The sequence below is a fragment of the Capra hircus genome, chromosome 15, assembly GCF_001704415.2.
Source record: "Capra hircus breed San Clemente chromosome 15, ASM170441v1, whole genome shotgun sequence".
Lineage (NCBI taxonomy): Eukaryota > Metazoa > Chordata > Mammalia > Artiodactyla > Bovidae > Capra > Capra hircus.
This window is the reverse complement of record NC_030822.1, coordinates 51,330,119-51,349,162: the sequence shown is the minus strand read 5'-3', so window position 1 is coordinate 51,349,162 and position 19,044 is coordinate 51,330,119. Positions and strand designations below refer to the sequence as shown.

General features: G+C 36.8%; 1 protein-coding gene across 5 annotated transcripts in view; it reads left to right on the top strand.

Annotated features, from left to right (window-relative positions):
- The window catches only part of ARHGEF12 (Rho guanine nucleotide exchange factor 12), a 174,474-nt gene that overhangs the window by 102,988 nt on the left and 52,442 nt on the right, over positions 1-19,044 (top strand). For all 5 annotated transcript variants that reach the window (XM_018059650.1, XM_018059649.1, XM_018059647.1 and 2 more), the window contains 7 exons: positions 6,437-6,535; positions 7,230-7,279; positions 10,645-10,702; positions 13,122-13,300; positions 14,628-14,705; positions 14,897-15,016; positions 16,510-16,650. In XM_018059650.1, coding sequence (XP_017915139.1) covers positions 7,241-7,279; positions 10,645-10,702; positions 13,122-13,300; positions 14,628-14,705; positions 14,897-15,016; positions 16,510-16,650 — 615 coding nt within the window. In that variant the 5' untranslated portion in view covers positions 6,437-6,535; positions 7,230-7,240. The remainder of the gene's footprint in view (positions 1-6,436; positions 6,536-7,229; positions 7,280-10,644; positions 10,703-13,121; positions 13,301-14,627; positions 14,706-14,896; positions 15,017-16,509; positions 16,651-19,044) is intronic.

Here is a 19,044-nt window from a genome sequence, read left to right as displayed (position 1 = left end):
TAAAACAAAATTCAGACAAAGACATAAATGAGGACTGACTCTACTAAGCATTATTTACATTAATGATATGAGTTCGTTGACACAAAAGTATTTTTAAATGATTTTTAATTGATGGCATAGATCATATATTTCTGAGCAGGAAAATCCAAGGGCAACTCACCCCTAATCATAATAAAGTAATAACTCACATTTATTAGCCCTTAGTATTTGTCAGACATTAAGCTAGAGACTTTAGGTTCATTATATTCAAGTGAAATACACAAATAGAGCAAACTCTTAACCTCCATTACTCCTCTCATTGTGTACAAACACTCGATTTTCTACAGGAACCTGAAAGAGAGTCTGCTTAAGATCAGTGGCTTAGCAAGCAAACATCAATATTAGAATCCTCTAACTCACTGATTTTCAGCCCTTTGGAACTGAGGGGGATGGTTATAGCATGAAAAAATACATATTCAGTGTTGCAGCTCTCTTGACTCCTGATATTCAAAAATTCAAAATATCTAATTTATTTTGATATTTCAAATGACTGTAAAGAAGCTCATCAGATGTTTTATGTTTCTAAAGCTAGGTTTGCATTTTAAAAACTTCCTGTATAACATCATTTTCTGATACTTAACATTTATTGTATTATATACTAGAAATTATAATAAAGAATGTCTTTTTCCATGATTTTATGCATTCATACTCATTCTGTTTAGAATTTTTCCTAATTACTTGAAGGAAGCAACATTAAACAAAAATGATTAAATTCTGATCTTTACTCTGCCCACATTACAGTTTCCTATTTTGGAAGCGTGGTGAATTTATGAATTCAAATACTGTTTAGTACTTGGTAGAGTCTAGAATTGAGGTCTCATTTTTTTGAAGTTGAAAGTTAACTTTTTTGAGATCCAATTTACATAAAATACGATGCACTCATATAAAGTATACAGTTCAGTAAGTCTTGACAGATACATATTCATACAGCCATTACCTTAATTAAGATACAGAACATTTCCATCAACCCAAAAAGTTGTTTCACATATCTCATTGCAGTCATTCTTACCTCTCCATCCGTCTTGTCCCTAGGCAACCACTAATCTGCTTTTTGTTACTATAGTTGACTTTTTCGCTTGTTCTACATTGGAATCATGTAATATTTATAGTCTTTTGTATCTTCCGTCTTTTGCTTAGTGTGATGTTTTTGTGATCCATATTTGTTGCATATGTGAGTAGTTCCTTACTTTTTTTTCTTGCTAAGTAGTGTTTTATTATAATGGATATATGACTATTTTTTAAAGAATCTATTTGTCTGTTAATGGACAGTTGACAGAAGATGGTCCGCTGGAGAAGGGAATGGCAAACCACTTCAGTATTCTTGCCTTGAGAACCCCATGAACAATATGAATAGGCAAAAAGATAGGACACTGAAAGATGAACTTCCCAGGTCAGTAGTTGCCCAGTATGCTACTGGAGAAATAACTCCAGAAAGAATGAAGGGATGGAGCCAAAGGAAAAACAACACCCAGTTGTGGATGTGACTGGTGATAGAAGCAAGGTCCGATGTGCTGTACAGAGCAGTATTGCATAGGAACCTGGAATGTTAGGTCCATGAATCAAGGCAAATTGGAAGTGATCAAACAGCAGATGGCAAGAGTGAACATCGACATTCTAGGAATTAGCAAACTTAAGATGGACTGGAATGGGTGAATTTAATTCAGATGACCATTATATCTACTACTGTGGGCAGGAATCCCTTAGAAGAAATGGAGTAGCCATCATAGTCAACAAGAGTCTGAAATGCAGTACTTGGATGCAGTCTCAAAAATGACAGAATGATCTCTGTTCGTTTCCAAGGCAAACCATTCAATATCACAGTAATCCAAGTCTATGCCCCAACCAGTAACACTGAAGAAGCTGAAGTTGAACAGTTCTATGAAGACCTACAAGACCTTCTAGAACTAACACCCAAAAAAGATGTCCTTTTCATTATAGGGGACTAAACACGAAAGTAGGAAGTCAAGAAACACCTGGAGTAACAGGCAAATTAGGCCTTGGAGTACGGAATGAAGCAGGGCAAAGGCTAATAGAGTTCTGCCAAGAGAACACACTGGTCATAGCAAATACCCTCTTCCAACAACACAAGAGAAGACTCTACAAATGGACATCCCCAGATGGTCAACACCAAAATCAGCTTGATTGTATTCTTTGCAGCCAGAGATGAAGAAGCACTATACAGTCAGCAAAAACAAGACTGGGAGCTGACTGTGGCTCAGATCATGAACTCCTTATTGCCAAATTCAGACTTCAGTTGAAGACAGTGGGGAAACCACTAGACCATTCAGGTATGACCTATATCAAATCCCTTATGACTAACAGTGGAAGTGAGAAATAGATTTAAGGGTCTAGATCTGATAGACAGAGTGCCTGATGAACTATGGATGGAGGTTTGTGACATTGTACAGGAGACAGGAATCAAGACCATCCCGAAGAAAAAGAAATGCAAAAAAGCAAAATGTCTATCTGGGGAGGCCTTACAAATAGCTGTGAAAAGAAGAGAAGTGAAAAGCAAAGGAGAAAAAGGAAAGATATACCCATTTGAATGCAGAGTTCCAAAGAATAGCAAGGAGAGATAAGAAAGCCTTCCTCAGCAATCAATTCAAAGAAATAGAGGAAAACAACAGAATGGGAAAGACTAAAGATCTCCTCAAGAAGATTAGAGATACCAAGGGAACATTTCATGCAAAGATGGGCTCAATAAAGGACAGAAATGGTATGGACCGAACAGAAGCAGAAGATATTAAGAAGAGGTGGCAAGAATACAGAAAAACTTAATAAAAAAGATCTTCACGACCGAGATAATGACGATGGTGTGATCACTCACCTAGAGCCAGACCTCCTGGAATGTGAAGTCATGTGGTCCTTAGGAAGCATCACTATGAACAAAGCTAGTGGAGGTGATGGAATTCCAGTTGAGCTTTTGGCAAATCCTAAGAGATGATGCTGTGAAAGTGCTGCACTCAATATCCCAGCAAATTTGGAAAACTCAGCAGTGGCCACAGGACTGGAAAAGGTCAGTTTTCATTCCAATCCCAAAGAAAGGCAATGCCAAAGAATGCTCAAACTACCACACAATTGCACTCATCTCACAAGCTAGTAAAGCAATGCTCAAAATTCTCCAAGCGAGGCTTAAGCAATACGTGAACCGTGAACTTCCAGATGTTCAAGGTGATTTTAGAAAAGGCAGAGGAACGAGAGATCAAATTGCCAACATCCACTGGATCATCGAAAAAGCAAGAGAGTTCCAGGAAAATATCTATTTCTGCTTTATTGACTATGCCAAAGCCTTTGACTGTGTGGATCACAATAAACTATGGAAAAGCCTGAAAGAGATGGGAATATCAGACCACCTGACCTGCAGCTTGAGAAACCTGTATCCAAGTCGGGAGGCAGCAGTAAGAACTGGACATGGAACAACAAACTGGTTCCAGATAGGAAAAGGAGTATGTCAAGCTGTATACTGTCACCCTGCTTATTTAACTTATATGCAGAGTACATCATGAGAAATGCTGGGCTGGAGGAAGCACAAGCTGGAATCAAGATTGCCAGGAGAAATATCAATAACCTCAGATATGCTGATGACACCACCCTTATGGCAGAAAATGAAGAATTAAAGAGCCTCTTGATGAAGGTGAAAGAGAAGAGTGAAAAAGTTGGCTTAAAGCTCAGTTCAGAAAACTAAGATCATGGCATCCAGTCCCATCACTCCATGGGAAAGTGGAAACAGTGACTGACTTTATTTTGGGGGGCTCCAAAATCACTGCAGATAGTGATTGCAGCCATGAAATTAAAAGACACTTACTCCTTGGAAAGAAAGTTATGACCAGCCAAGACAGCATATTGAAAAGCAGAGACATTACTTTGTCAACAAAGGTCCGTCTAGTCAGGGTTACAGTTTTTCCAGTAGTCATGTATGGATGTGAGAGTTGGACTATAAAGAAAGCTGAGCACCGAAGAATTGATGCTTTTGAACTGTGGTGTTGGAGAAGACTCTTGAGAGTCCCTTGGACTGCAGGGAGATCCAACCAGTCCATTCTGAAGGAGATCAACCCTGGGTGTTCATTGGAAGGACTGATGTTGAAGCTGAAACTCCAGTACTTTGGCCACCTGATGCAAAGAGCTGACTCATCGGAAAAGACCCTGATGCTGGGAAAGATTGAGGGCAGGAGGAGAAGGGGGACAACAGAGGATGAGATGGTTGGATGGCATCATCGACTCAGTGGACATGGGTTTGGGTAGACTGTGGGAGCTGGAGATGGACAGGGAGGCCTGGGGTGCTGCACAGTTCATGGGGTCGCAAAGAGTCGGACATGACTGAGCAACTGAACTTAACTGAGTTGTTTCTAGTTTTTCACTCTTAATGAGGAAAATTGCTGAGAACATTTTTTTTTTTTTTACCAGCCTTTATGTGGACATGAGCTTTCGTTCCTCTTAGGAGTGAAGATGTTGGGGCATATGTAATTATATACTTTAAGAAATTTCTACCATCTAACATTCCCACCAGCATTGTATGAGAGTTCCAGTTGTTCGGCACCCTGTCTGGTACCTGGTATTATCTGTCTTTTCATTTTTAGCCATTGGTTAGTATATAGTGGTGTCTCTTTGTGTTTTAACTTGCATTTTCCTGAAGACAGCAGATGTTGAGTACCTTTGCATGTGCTTATTGGCCACTGATGGATCTTTATGTGTGATGTATTTTTTCAAACCTTCTGTCCCTTTAAAATATGTCTTCCATTATTGGATCGTAGAGTTGTTTTTTTAAAAAAATAAGAATCTGGATACAAGTGCTTTATCAGTAATTTGTATTACAAATGATTTCTCCCAGTCTGTGGCTTGCTTTTTTATTTTCTTATTACTGTCTTTAGGAAAGCAATTATTTAAAATTTTGAATCCAATATCCTGGGTTTTTCTTTTATGATTGGTGCGTTTTGCATCCTGAAAGATCTCTGCCTATCCTAAGGTCTTGAAGATTTGTTCCTATGTGTTCTTATGAAAAGTTTTAGCTTTTATCTTGAGGTTCGTGGTTTGTTGTAAGTTAATAAATTAAGGTCTAAGATTCCTCTTTTCCATTTAGGGATCCAGTTATTCTAGTTTGTCGTCTGTAGTAGGCTCCTGTGTGCTGTGCTTAGTCACTCAGTCGTGTCCGACTCTGCAACCCCATAGACTGTAGCCTGCCAAGCTTCTCTGTCCAAGGGGATTCTCTAGGCTAGAACACTGGAGTGGGGTGCCATGCCCTCCTCCAGGGGATCTTCCCAGCCCAGGGCTCGAACCCAGGTCTGCCTCATCACAGGCAGTTTCTTTACCGTGTGAGCCACCAAGGAAGCTCATACTTGTGTCATTTCATCAATAGCAAGAAATATGCATGTATATTCATTAACGTGCAGTCTTTAGCACTTCCTTTGTTTTGTACATCAAACTTATTTAAAAGATCATGCCTCTGTATAAAAATATTAAGTTTGAAGTAGTTTTTATTTGCTAGTCATCATTATATTTGTGTTATTTTTGTATATTGTTTTTATATATTCATTTTTGGTGAAGCATTTGGATTCTGTAAAGCTGGAAGTATGTATTAAACCTTTGGCTAACACAGAGTTCAGGATCTCCCGATCTTGCTCTATGATGAAAACAGCCCTGGGCACTAATCAGGGTTCTGTTTTATCCCTGTTCCTTTGGTTGTGGTCTTCTTTCTCTCATCTTACCTTGACAATTTTTGTTTGCTGTTTAACTGGAAGGAAAACAAATTCTCTGTAGCAATCAGGTAAGTATATGAAAGAAATAAAAGAGCTGGTTAAGCTCACAAGTTCTTTTATCTTTTCTACTGTGTTTTCTTTTTATTATTTCTGAAGGCCAAAGTGTTTCTTTCCTTTGGACTTTTCAGAAGAGCCACAGGTACTCTCTAAGCATTCCTTTCTTTTTAATGGTCTGTTTTTCTGAATATGTGTTTTTGAGAGTAATACTGAACTTCTCTAGAGTTTACCATGGGCTGCTTCTAGCCTAATGTCCCAGAAAGTTCGATTGTCTTAGGTTTAAATACCATTTAGAGCACTTAAAAACACAATGAAGTGGGGGTAGAATTTTATATTACAAATAAATTGCATAGACTTGAATGGGCTTCCGTCTGTCTCCTCTCTAATACTTTACCTTTTCCAGTTCGCCTTAGCTATTTTTAATCCTGGAGCAATTCTACTCTACCTTTCCTTTGAGAAACCAATATATATGACTCTGTGATATTCTTGTGTTTGTTTTGCTTATGGGGTTAGTGCTCTTTATTTTTGACATGGGTTTCATGTGCTACTTTGTGTTTCTCCAGGTTCATTACTAATAATATGATTATTGACTTTTTTTTCCCCTGTTTTCTCTTTCCTTCTCTCGCTATCCTGTGGTTCTTGTGCAGGTCTTGTTCAGCGTTGTGTGATCATCCAGAAGGATGACAATGGATTTGGGCTGACGGTCAGTGGAGACAACCCAGTGTTCGTACAGTCTGTCAAAGAAGGCAAGGCATTTTTAAAAAACAGTCTTGTCACTGGGAGCAAACAGAGTAAGAATAGAAAAGCTTAAATAATGTCCATTGCTTAGAATAAAACAATCACATAATTATAGGTCATATGGCCTTACTGTACTAGATTTGTTTTCAGTGCTAGTTATAGGCGCGAATTTATCCCGGTTGACTTCCTTTTGCATTTTATGGAAAGAAAAATGTTCTTGTATGTTTTAGAAAAATCACATGACTCTTCAGTCATGATACTTTAAGCATCATCACTTATAGAAGTTTGCATAATTTTTTTTCTTCATGGCATCAGAGATATTTAGGTAGTCACAGATTAAAGAAATGGTCGTAGGCTCAAAAAATATCTGTCTTTTCCCCTCAAATGACTATAATATCTTATACTATTGCAATATTACCATATATTGAATACTTTCTTTATGTTGCTGTAATTTGAGTGAGATACTTTGGTACTTTTTAATCTCCATTTTACAGGGGATATTGAGTCTTAGAGTGAGGGGAAAAAAAAAACATAAAATCTGACCATGGTCACCCAGCTAGTGAGTGGCAGAAGCAGGATTGGGACCTTGTCTGTCTGACTTTACAATCCATGTTTTTAACTATTTTGTTACATGCTTCTCTTTTGAGAAGATTGTCAGTGAATGTAAATGAATTACATTTTAAGAATTAATTTCTATTACAGATGGGGCAGCCATGCGGGCTGGAGTACAGACAGGTGATCGAATCATCAAGGTAAGGAAAAGACTGCTAGGAAATTTATGATAGAAATATAAAGCAGCATATATTAGCCATATTTTAATTTTTTAGCTTGAATTTTTATTAAAAGCTACACATTATATTGACTATAAAACATTATTTCATTTATCTTACTGTTAATGTTACCCTTTACTGTAAAGTATAATAAAAGTTTTGAATAAAGAGTCATGTGTGTTCTTGGGCAGGAGAGTAGCTCACTGTTATAAAGATCTTATTTCTCCAAGTTAATCTCTTAGCAAGAAGTTCTCATCATAATATATTAATAAATTTGGGAGGTGTGCCATTCCTTGTCAAACTTTCAAATGACTATTTCTTCTAAACAAATTTTGCTAAGGTATTATGGGAAGAGGTAAGTGGGAGGTGAGATGGTGTAGATTAATTAGAAGCAAGTGACTGTAGTATAAATATGGATCTATCTGTGGAACACAATAGAAGGTCCAGAAACAGGCCTTGAGTTTTGATCAGTAGAGTAAGTATGGATTAGTCACTAATTATTAGGCAACTGACTAATGTGATTACTTAAAATCAAATTACTGTATAGGAAAAGACATAACATATTTACAAAGAACTATCTGGAAATACATATTTGAAATGTATTATAGAATATAATATAAAGAACACTTTTAAATTACTAACAAAAGAATAAATAGTCTAATAGAAAGATGGGCAAAGAATTTTATCAGGCAATTCCCCAGAGTAATTGAAATAAGTAATATATCAATGAGGATATGTCCAATCTCACTGATAGCAAAGAAGTAGAAATATATTTGGTAAAATAGGTAAAAATATATTTGCTTGTCAGGAATTTAAAAAAAAGTTATGACCAACCTAGATAGCATATTCAAAAGCAGAGACATTACTTTGCCGACTAAGGTCTGTCTAGTCAAGGCTATGGTCATGTATGGATGTGAGAGTTGGACTGTGAAGAAGGCTGAGCGCTGAAGAGTTGATGTTTTTGAACTGTGGTGTTGGAGAAGACTCTTTGAGAGTCCCTTGGACTGCAAGGAGATCCAACCAGTCCATTCTAAAGGAGATCAGCCCTGGATGTTCTTTGGAAGGAATGATGCTAAAGCTGAAACTCCAGTACTTTGGCCACCTCATGTGAAGAGTTGAGGAAAGACTTTTCATTGGAAAAGACTGATGCTGGGAGAGACTGGGGGCAGGAGAAAAAGGGGACGACAGAGGATGAGATGGCTGGATGGCATCGCTGACTCGATGGATGTGAGTCTGTGTGAACTCCAAGAGATGGTGATGGACAGGGAGGCCTGGTGTGCTGCCGTTCATGGGTCGCAGAGAGTCGGATATGACTGAGCAACTGAACTGAACTTAACTGAACTGAATATACATTTGATATAGTTTGGGAATGGTACCATGGCTACTCTTATAAACTTGTGACTATAAATTAGGTAAAACCTATTTGGATGGAAATTTGTGAATATATATATCAAAAGTTACATATTTTTAGAAAGTATATAAACTTTGACCACAGTTTTGCTTTAGGAACTTGTCTAAGAAAATGGTGTTCAAATGTGAAGTGATATGTGTATAGGAAAATTTACTTAAACTTTATCACTTTGAAAACTTGTAAGCAATCTAAATATGCATAAACTGAGGACTAGAGAAATAAATTGAAGAAGAAGATGGCAACCCACTCCAGTATTCTTGCCTGGAGAGTCCCAGGGATGGAGGAGCCTGGTGGGCTGCTGTCTATGGGGTTGCACAGGGTCGGACATGACTGAAGCGACTTAGCAGCAGCAGAGAAATAAATTGCATTACATCTCCAGCTCTTAAAAAGAGTAGATTAGGTCTGTTGTAACCTATATTGAAAGGCATCCATAATACAATAAAACAGTATTTTTTTTATTTGCAGAAAAAGACAGTTATAATGTGTGTGTATGCTTGTCTGTATATCTGGTGTGTGTATATTAGAATAGCATCTCAAATATTAAGCATCATGCTTAATAGTGATTGTCTCTGGTGGGCATGACAAGTGTACTTTTGCTTCGATTTTATACCCTGATAAATTTGAACTTGTAAAAATTAGTATTACTTGCCTTAGAAAAAATAATGTTAATATTAGATCCCTGTGTGATATTTTTACTTAAATTTCTCTGGCTTAGTGGAAATTCTGGAGAATGCTTCCTACATTTAGCCTGTCTGAAAATTTAATTTTCTGTGTAAAGATTAGGATATGATCAGAAAACAAAAAGTAAATTGAATATTATTGCAGAATATTGGTTATTCATCTTTTGAAAAATGTATTATGCTTTTGGAAACCAATGAATTTGCAATTAAAAGCATAGCGAGCTTTTCTATTTGCAAGGGTTCTTCACTGTGAAGGATTTGTGTATCTGTTGCTTAGTATATTTTATCATTTTTCATGGTGAATAAGCTATAATGTCCTTTAAATCAAGGCCTTTTTTGGTGCTCAAGTTCATTTTGTTGCTGAGTGTACCTTATAGAAGGCTTCGCTGGTGGTGCTAGTGGTAAAGATACTGCCTGCCAATGCAGGAGACATGAGAGACAGGGATTTGATCCCTGGGTCAGGAAGATCCCCTGGAGGGGGACATGGCAACCCACTCCAGTCTTGCTGCCTGAAGGATCCCGTGGACAGAGTAGTCTTGCGGGCTGCAGTCCATAGGGTCACACAGAGTCTGATAGGACTGAAGTGACTTTGCATGCATGCACACACATATACCTTGTAGAATAGTGGTAAAAGTGAATACTGAACCAGATATATACACGTTTTAATATAGGCCTGTTTCAGTTCAGCTCAGTCAGTCAGTCGTGCCGACCCTTTGCGACCCCATGAATTGCAGCACGCCAGGCCTCCCTGTCCATCACCATCTCCCAGAGTTCACCCAAACCCACGTCCATCGAGTCGGTGATGCCATCCAGCCATCTCATCCTCTGTTGTCCCCTTTTCCTCCTGCCCCCAATCCCTCCCAGCATCAGTCTTTTCCAATGAGTCAACTCTTCACATGAGGTGGCCAAAGTATTGGAGTTTCAGCTTTAGCATCGTTCCTTCCAAAGAACACCCAGGACTGATCTCCTTTAGCATGGACTGGTTGGATCTCCTTGCAGTCCAAGGGACTCTCAAGAGTCTTCTCCAACACCACAGTTCAAAAACATCAATTCTTCAGCGCTCAGCTTTCTTCACAGTCCAACTCTCACATCCATACATGACCACTGGAAAAACCATAGCCTTGACTAGACGGACCTTTGTTGGCCTGTTTACTATATTATAATTGGTTGTATTGTGTATAACAATTCTTAAAGTCAGTTTATCCATTGTCTCAATTAGAATGTATTTGACACACACTGTTTTCATTTTTTTATAGGTGAATGGAACTCTGGTGACTCATTCAAACCATTTGGAAGTGGTGAAGCTAATCAAATGTAGGTGAATGTTATTCTCAGTTTTGTTTTCTGAAACCCTTAAAGCAAAGATCAGCAAACATTTTCTTCAACAGGCCAGATAGTAATTTTTTTAGGCTTTGTGGGCCAGATAGTTTGCCACTTGACTCTCATTATAGTGTAAAAGCAGGCATAGACAATACATCAGTGAATGGACATGGCTGTGTTTCAGTGAAACTTTATTCGCCAGAATAATCTGTGGGTTGAACTTAGTCCTTTGGCTGGAGTTTACTGACCCCTATGTTAAAGTCTGAGGTGAAAATTCTTAACTTAACTATCTTTAGTCCCTGGTGGCTCAGACAGGAAAGAATCCACCTGCAATACAGGAGACCCAGGTTTGGTCCCTCAGCTGGAAAGCTGTCCTGGAGAAGCAAATAGCCACCCACTGCAGTCTTCTTGCCTGGAGAATTGCTGTGGACAGAAAAGACTGGCGGGCTACAGTCCATGGGGTCACAAAGAGTTGGACACAGCTGAGTGACTAACACTTTGGCTTTTTTTCACTTCATCTTTAGTCCACTTCATATATACGGTTGATTATAATGTCCCTGTCACTCTTGGTTGTATTGAAAACATTTGAAAGAAATGGATGAGTTGACCTGAAAGAGAATAGGTTAAAAAATCAGACACAATGGCTGGATGAACTGAAATGGAACTTCAAGTAACATAATCATATTCTCTCAGATAAGTAAATGATTAAATAATCCAGAGGAGTGATCTTCTCTTGGAAATCCCCAGGGTTAAGAATTTATAATCTTCTGTATCAGACTATTCCACGGGATGGTAGGCTACAGTTAAGAGACAGGTGTTTGTGGCCAAGCAGAAACACTACTTCTTTACTTAACATTACTTCTTTTCAGTAAGTGGACATCTTTAAAACAAATTTAATACACTGGAATCTTTCTTGGCCTTATTATTGCTTAGATAAATTACCCGTGAATTCCTTTACGTTTTCATCAGAGTACTAGTGCTCTAAATCTGTCACTTTGTTCTTAGTGTTTAACTTTAGTACATTTTAAAAAGAAATGGGAAGATCAGAATTAAATATATTTAGTGCATATTTGTTTATAGTATTATTTAGTACGTATTTATATACTAAATAAATATATAAATATAAATTTACTATATAGTAAATTTTTATGTACTGTATAAGTATGGTTTATGGTAATAAATATATGCCTGTTAACTGTGTTCCAATATCAGTTTTACTTAAACCCTTGGACTATAGCAGTAGATTACTTATCCAATAACAAGAGCCTAGCTGAAAACTCAAAATAAGAATAAAACAGTCTAAGTATTGAAAACAGATATAAATTTGAAATGCCTAAACCCTGTGTACTATACTTGTAGCAGAGTTCCCTCATGTCCTACTTTTCAGTGCAGACTCTGGACATGATAAAGGTGATTTCAAATCAAACTTGTTTAAAAATATCTAAAGAAGGAAAGGGAAGAACCAGGAAGCTTTGAGAGACAAACATGGATAAGTCAACAAGATACATCAGATGACTTTGTGACAATCACAAAGTGTTTCTGATTGAAAAACTTTAAAAGTGTATATATGTAAAGTCTCCCCAGTATCACAGCATTAATGACTTAAGTGTAAAAAAAATTTTTTTTAGAACCAGAAACACTGAAATAATTGCCATTGAGTTTCATGGAAGAGTAAGTGGAAAGAAACACTATGAAATACAATTTAAAGTATAAGAGAAAGGTTTTGTCATTAAAGATCAGTTATCTAGAAAAGTTATTTATTTGGAAAGTGTTATTTTTGATTCTAGATAAATAATGAATATCTGTGGTTGAGTCTCTGGTTATGGGTAACTTTGCTTTCTATAGTTTTTTCCCATGTAAAATACCTACTCAATTTGTCTTTTCCTCCAAATTTTTAAAATTAAAACTTACTGCTTACTTTTTGTGGCTTTTTTTTTCTCTTTTTTTTTTGTCACACTCATTTTTTAAAGTTAATTTAAAATTTCATCATTACAGAGTTAGTTAAGCCTTGCTTAATTAGTGTCATCTTAATATGGTGATTTTTTTTTAAATTTCCATTTGAGAAATTAAACATAGCCATTAGTAGATGGTTGATAACTCATTCATATCTAAATTTTAAAAAGTTATTGGGGTTATAAATCTTACTTGCTTTTAAGTAATATCCGATCTTACGAGTAATAATTTGTTATCTGAATTTCGCATTGTTCTTTTAGATTTGTAGAGGAGTCATAAAAGAGATATGGCAGATTGGATTCTGTTTCTGTCGAGAAATGATTAACCAGCAGATGATGAAACTTTCTCACATAACTAGATCTTTTAGAACTATCAAAGATTAAGTAGTAAAATGCTGTAAAATTTTTTTGACAATGTTACTCCCCCTTTCCTCCCCTTTCTACCTTCTCTCTCCCCAAAGCTGGTTCCTATGTAGCTCTCACTGTTCAGGGACGCCCACCTGGGTCGCCCCAGATTCCACTTGCTGATTCTGAAGTAGAGCCATCAGTCACTGGACATATGTCTCCCATCATGACATCCCCTCATTCACCTGGAGCATCTGGGAATATGGAGAGAATTACTAGTCCTGTGCTCATGGGGGTAAGAGTGGGAAAATGTCTCTGTAAATGTCCAGTTATATAATGAATGACGCCTTTGCTTTATGTTAAGAGTTTCAAAGTGTCGAATTGCTAAACAAAGTTTAAGATTCCAGAAAATAATTTGCTGATGATAAAAAAATTATATAATGATTGGAATGATTGCAGAATATTGGGATGGCAGATTTAATTCAAGTATTTAACACTTAGCATCTACAACACAGTGTACCTCCCACAAAAATATAATTAAGATATCTGTGGTCAAGGTCCTTTGTCTTCTTAGAATATATATTCTAAGAGGAAAGGGGTTTTTTGTTTATTCTGTTTCCCCAGAGTCTGCAATATTGCTTGGCATATAGTGCTGGATACTTAATAAACTTTGTTGTTTGAGATTGAATCAAGGGTGTGCAGGTAATGATACTACAAAGGCAGAATGTTGACATTATGAGAAGGAAAATATTAAGTTCTGTGAGGTTTCAAAGAAGGGAGAAAGCACATCCAGTTGTGATAAGGAAGGGCTGTATGGAAAGCTGTTATTTGAAATGAGCTTTGAAGAGCAGTTAACATTCAAGTGGTGGCAGTAGAGGTCAGGGGGAGGAAGTCAACCCAGGTAGAGAGAGTAGGATAAACAAAGGTAAAGAGCCAAGAAAGCATCAAGTATTGGGGAGACATAGCCAGGATTTTTGTTTGGCTGGTGCTTGTTAAAGATTTATATGGTAGGAGACAAGCTTGGAAAAGTAAGACTATTTATTTTGAAGAGTCTCAACAATGAAGCTAATTTACATGTAACTGGATCATTAAGGATATAGTACATATTTTTTGACTGATGTGATTATAGCAAGATTTTAGGAAGACTAATATGATAAAATATTATAGGGTTATAAAACTGGGAAAAATGGCAGGAGATGAATTAGGGAGTGGTCTTAATACTTCAGGTAGGAAATACTGGGAATTTGAGCCATGCAAGGAATTTGATAGTAAAGATCCAAAGGAGGGCAAAGTATAAGATAACTCTTCTTATATTTAAGTCAACTTCATTTCTCCAGCTGATATTAACACTTAGTGTTTTTTGAACCTGATATTAACATTTTAGTGTTTTTTATCAAAAGTGAGATAGAAAGGTTGAAATTTCCCTGTAACCTTTTATCTTCAGTGTCATGTCTGAAAGCTTGGTGTCATAACCACCGGAAATAAAGAAAATCCTGATAGGTATTGAAAATTGGAGCTGAGATGTAACATTGTATGAGTCATTTTCAATACATAGTTTAGCTTCACTTTCCTTTTATTGATTCTTGGTTTTTTGTTTGTTTGTTTGTTTTTTCTTTTTCTAGGAAGAAAACAATGTGGTTCATAACCAGAAAGTAGAAATTCTGAGAAAAATGTTACGGAAAGAACAGGAACGGCTTCAGGTACTAAATTAGAAATGGGGCTGTTTACAGGCCAGTAAAAACATGAGTGGGCGTAGTTGAGTTGGTACTTATCATAATCAGACACTATTGGTAATCAGTGCCGTCAGCTATTTAATTGATTGAGAATGGACTTTTTAGATATTTTCTTGACATAAGTAGTTAATTCTTGAAATATTTTTATAACTTTTCAGCTATTGCAGGAAGATTACAACCGAACACCTGCTCAGAGATTGCTAAAAGAGATCCAGGAGGCCAAGAAACACATTCCTCAGCTGCAAGAGCAGTTGTCCAAAGCCACGGGCTCTGCTCAGGTAACATCACTGTTAACAGTGCTGCACGCCGTTTTGCAGGAGCTGGGAATGAGTCAGATGGTGTTACAGTTGCCCTTTTTAAAAGTTTTTTTTTTCTAGTATAGGCCAACAGGATGTCCTGTGTAGGATGTTACAGAAATAATGGTCAACTAAAAAAAATGTGAAAAGAAAAAAAAGAAAAGAAATGTGGGCCTCTGATTGTTTGGTCATGATATCATGCTTCTTTGTTCCGCAGTAATTTTAGAATGAATTGAGTGTTTTTGCATTGATAACAACAAATTACTAAAATGTATTTAGATACATGTATTTCCATTTTGAGGTTTATTCTGCCATTTGAAAACAGACCGGCAATTATATTTGAAGTGGGGATATATAATTTTTCTTACTTAATCTGCAAAACAACCCTCTGAGATTAGATATTACTGTTGTTTCCCCTCATTTTACATAAACACTTAAAGAAACTTGGATAAGTTAAATAACTTGTCTGTGGGCATGTAGCTAAATGGAACTTGGAACTGGAATTTAAACTCAGTCTGACAAATTTAAAGCACATTCATGTTCTTAATGACTATATTTTTATTTTAATTTAAAAATGGATTTGCTATATAGGTGTAAGTTATGAAGATGATGGTCTCATTAGAAGAATAACTCAGCATTATATGTCAACCAGATTTATATTCTGTAATGTTTAGGCTTGGTATATGGAGAAATGAGCTGCTTATTTGTTATTCTTCATGAGTTAGATCTGTAGGTTCACACAGAAATCATCTATCCTAATCTGCTCGTTTTAAAGTTAAAAAAAATCATGCCATGGTTGAGAAAACTAGGGCCTAAATTGGTTAAATGACTCATACAAGATCACACATTTTTAAGGCCTCTTGACTTCCGGGTTCAGTGTACTTTTCATTACACATTTTTTGTTTGTTTCTTTTAGTCCCATTAGCTATATGAAGTTTTGAGTATTCTGCCTTAGTAATAATTGACCTAAGTAATGTTTTATGTTGTTGTTACTACTGAGCAAAGACAATCTTACTCAGTTCCAAGAGTAAAACTGTGATTCCTAATTTAAAACCTTAGAATAATTTGCAGTATAGCAATGCATCCCAGAATTGGCAATTTATTGAAGTTGTAAAGTGTTGGAAGGCAATTAACCACAAGTTATAGTGTCATAATCTTTACTAACAGGCAGGGAATATAAATTATGTAAGTTAAACTATTTTATCTTTTTGCTTTTATTTGGAAGTTTGAATATTTATTCTCTTTATTGAAATATCCCTGTCTTCAAGGTCATGCCATTTTAGAACCACAGGATTAGTAGTTATTTATGCCTTTGACTTTTAGAACTTTTAGAGCATTCTTGATCACATCAAACTGGCCAACTTTTTACAGTCTCCATTGAGGTTGCAGTGTGACTCTTTCTTTATGTGGTCAATAATGAAAGAGTTTTTTTGTTGTTGTTTGTTTTTAATGTATGTGTGCCTAATCTGTTTTAGGATGGAGCTGTAGTTACATCCTCCAAGCCATTAGGTGACGGGCTAGCAGTCGGTGAAGGAGAAGCAGATGCTGGTGATGGGCCAGGCAGGCTTGACTATGGCAGCGGAGACACTTCTCGGCCTAGGAGTGACAGTGCCGATGTAAGTGTTCTGCAACTTTTATTTTGTTGTATTTTTCTCTACAGCCCCACTTCCAGGTATGATTGTAAGTTATAGGAACTACAGGTGTTCTTTTTACTTTCTTTTTATCGCCATCATCTTTTTAATTAATTTAATTGGAGGCTAATTACTTTACAATATTGTAGTGGTTTTTGCCATACACTGACGTGAATCAGCCATGGGTGTACATGTGCCCCCCATCCTGAAACCCACCTCCCACCTCCCTCCCCATCCCATCCCTCAGGGTCGCCATCATCTTTAATATAGCAATTTGATGAGCAGAAATTCTGGACCCTGTATGAGCTTTTAATTCCAGAGTTCACTTTTTCCCTTGGACACCATTGCCAAATGTTTCTTTTAAGGAGATGGAATTTCCCAGCAGGCGTCTTGTTTGTGGGTAGAGAAGTTAATAATGCCGGTGCTTTCTTACTGAACCGAGAGGCCAGCTGTTGATATCTTTAAGAGCATGTTAATATTCCATTTGTGGTCAGAGTGACTCAGTCTTGAATCATGGGGCACTTTGCCATTTCAAAGAGGAAAAGCCTTAGTCCTCTTAGACTTCAGTTAATAGCCCATGTTTAGTAATGCTTTCTTGATTAACCCCAAAATTGCCAGATGAACATGGATAATTGTTAAGATGATAAAGTATTTTAAGCTAAATATGATGTAGTGTCACAGTTATATGAGTACTTAAAAGCTAAGTTCAGTGTTATATACTCAGCAATACTTTCTAAGTAGTATGCAGTAATAGTAATAATTCAAAATAGATCACCCTTCTTAAAGTGATGAAGAAAATAATCTGTTGTAAGTCAGTGTTTTTTTTCAATGTGGGTCATAAAATCAGTTTAGTGGGTTGGGGCCAGTATTTTTTTTAAAAAAAGAATAGAATAGGAAATAAGAGTGCTTTGCATGTAGAGGAGGTAAGTATTACTTTTTGTGACTTTTGTTGTATACACACATGCACACATTGTGTGCATTTGTACACATGAATAGCTGTGTGTGTGTGTGTGTGTGTGTGTGCACACGTTGGTTAATAATGTAAAATATCTCTCAGTGGAGGTTGTAAAAAAAAATTGAAAGCCACTGGTCTAAACCACCATCATTTAGGGTATCTTGATGCTTAGGCCCAGTGACTCAGTGACTCAGTTCCTCGTACAAGGAACATTTGAGGTTATTTTTATTTTGAAAGATATTAATAGGAGTTTTATGATTAGATAGGCTAATTGTCTTGATGAAAGATTTCAATTTTTCCTCAAGAAAAGAATTATCGTAGCTTACATTTATTGAGCATATGTATTAATACCATCAGCTATAATAGGTGTTATATATTTTTTATCATAGTTAATTCTCAGAACAGCCTGATGAAGTAGTACTGTTGTTATTACTTAAACAAAAGAAAAAACTGAGGCCAAAGCGAGTTAGCTAACTTGCCAAACTTACTCAGCTAGTAAGTGATTGCCTCTACCTAATTTCAAAAGACCAGCACTCGAAGGCTCCAAGGTCTGAAAATGCATTACATTTTGGGAGAGCAGTGAAGATTTTGCAGGTGTACTAGGATTATATTAATAAATGAAATGGCTGGAGCTGATCTTAGAGGCAGAGTCTTGAGTTCAAGTTATAACTTGCTCTGGCAGTGCTGCTTCTGGGAATCCTCACATCGCTTCTGTTGGATTCAGTGCTGCATCTCCTCTCTGTTTTCATGGCTTGTCTCTCCCATTAGATGTTTCTAGTGGTAGGTGTTTCTAAGTTTAGATGTCTCTAAACTTGCTCTCAAAGCAACACACCCATCATATTTGACTTTATATCTACGAAGACAATGAGATTGTAGGAATTCAGAACAAGTGATGCAAATGAAAAACTTGAATTTTATCTTATTTACAGAAATGTTAACCAAAAAATCTGTGGCTTAGAAATATCACTTTATGAAATACAGAGTGAACTGGCAAGTGTAGAAACAGGCATTCCAGTGAATTCAGACTGTTTGACATGTGTCTGGTGTTGAATTGGTCTTTGAACAAGAGTGCATGAGTAGAGTTTGGGCTGTATCTTGCATGCAGAAGAGAGGCACAGCCAGAAACATGTCCGTGTCAAAAATGAATTGAAGTGAGTAGACAGGGAGATCAGTAAGAAAAGAAGACTGCTTGGCCTAAGAGGAACTTGACAAATGTGTGTTAAATGGCTGATAAATTGTCACCATTTGTTGAATACCTAGTTTGTGACAGTGCATGTACCTAATGCTTTACAGTTACTCTTTTTAACTCTCATAGTAATCTTAAAAAAGCAGATGTCACCGTTTTATAGGTGAGGCAATTGAGGCCAAACAAGTGGATGTCGTGGAAATCCACAAGAGACAACACAGTGAAGACTATTCACTGA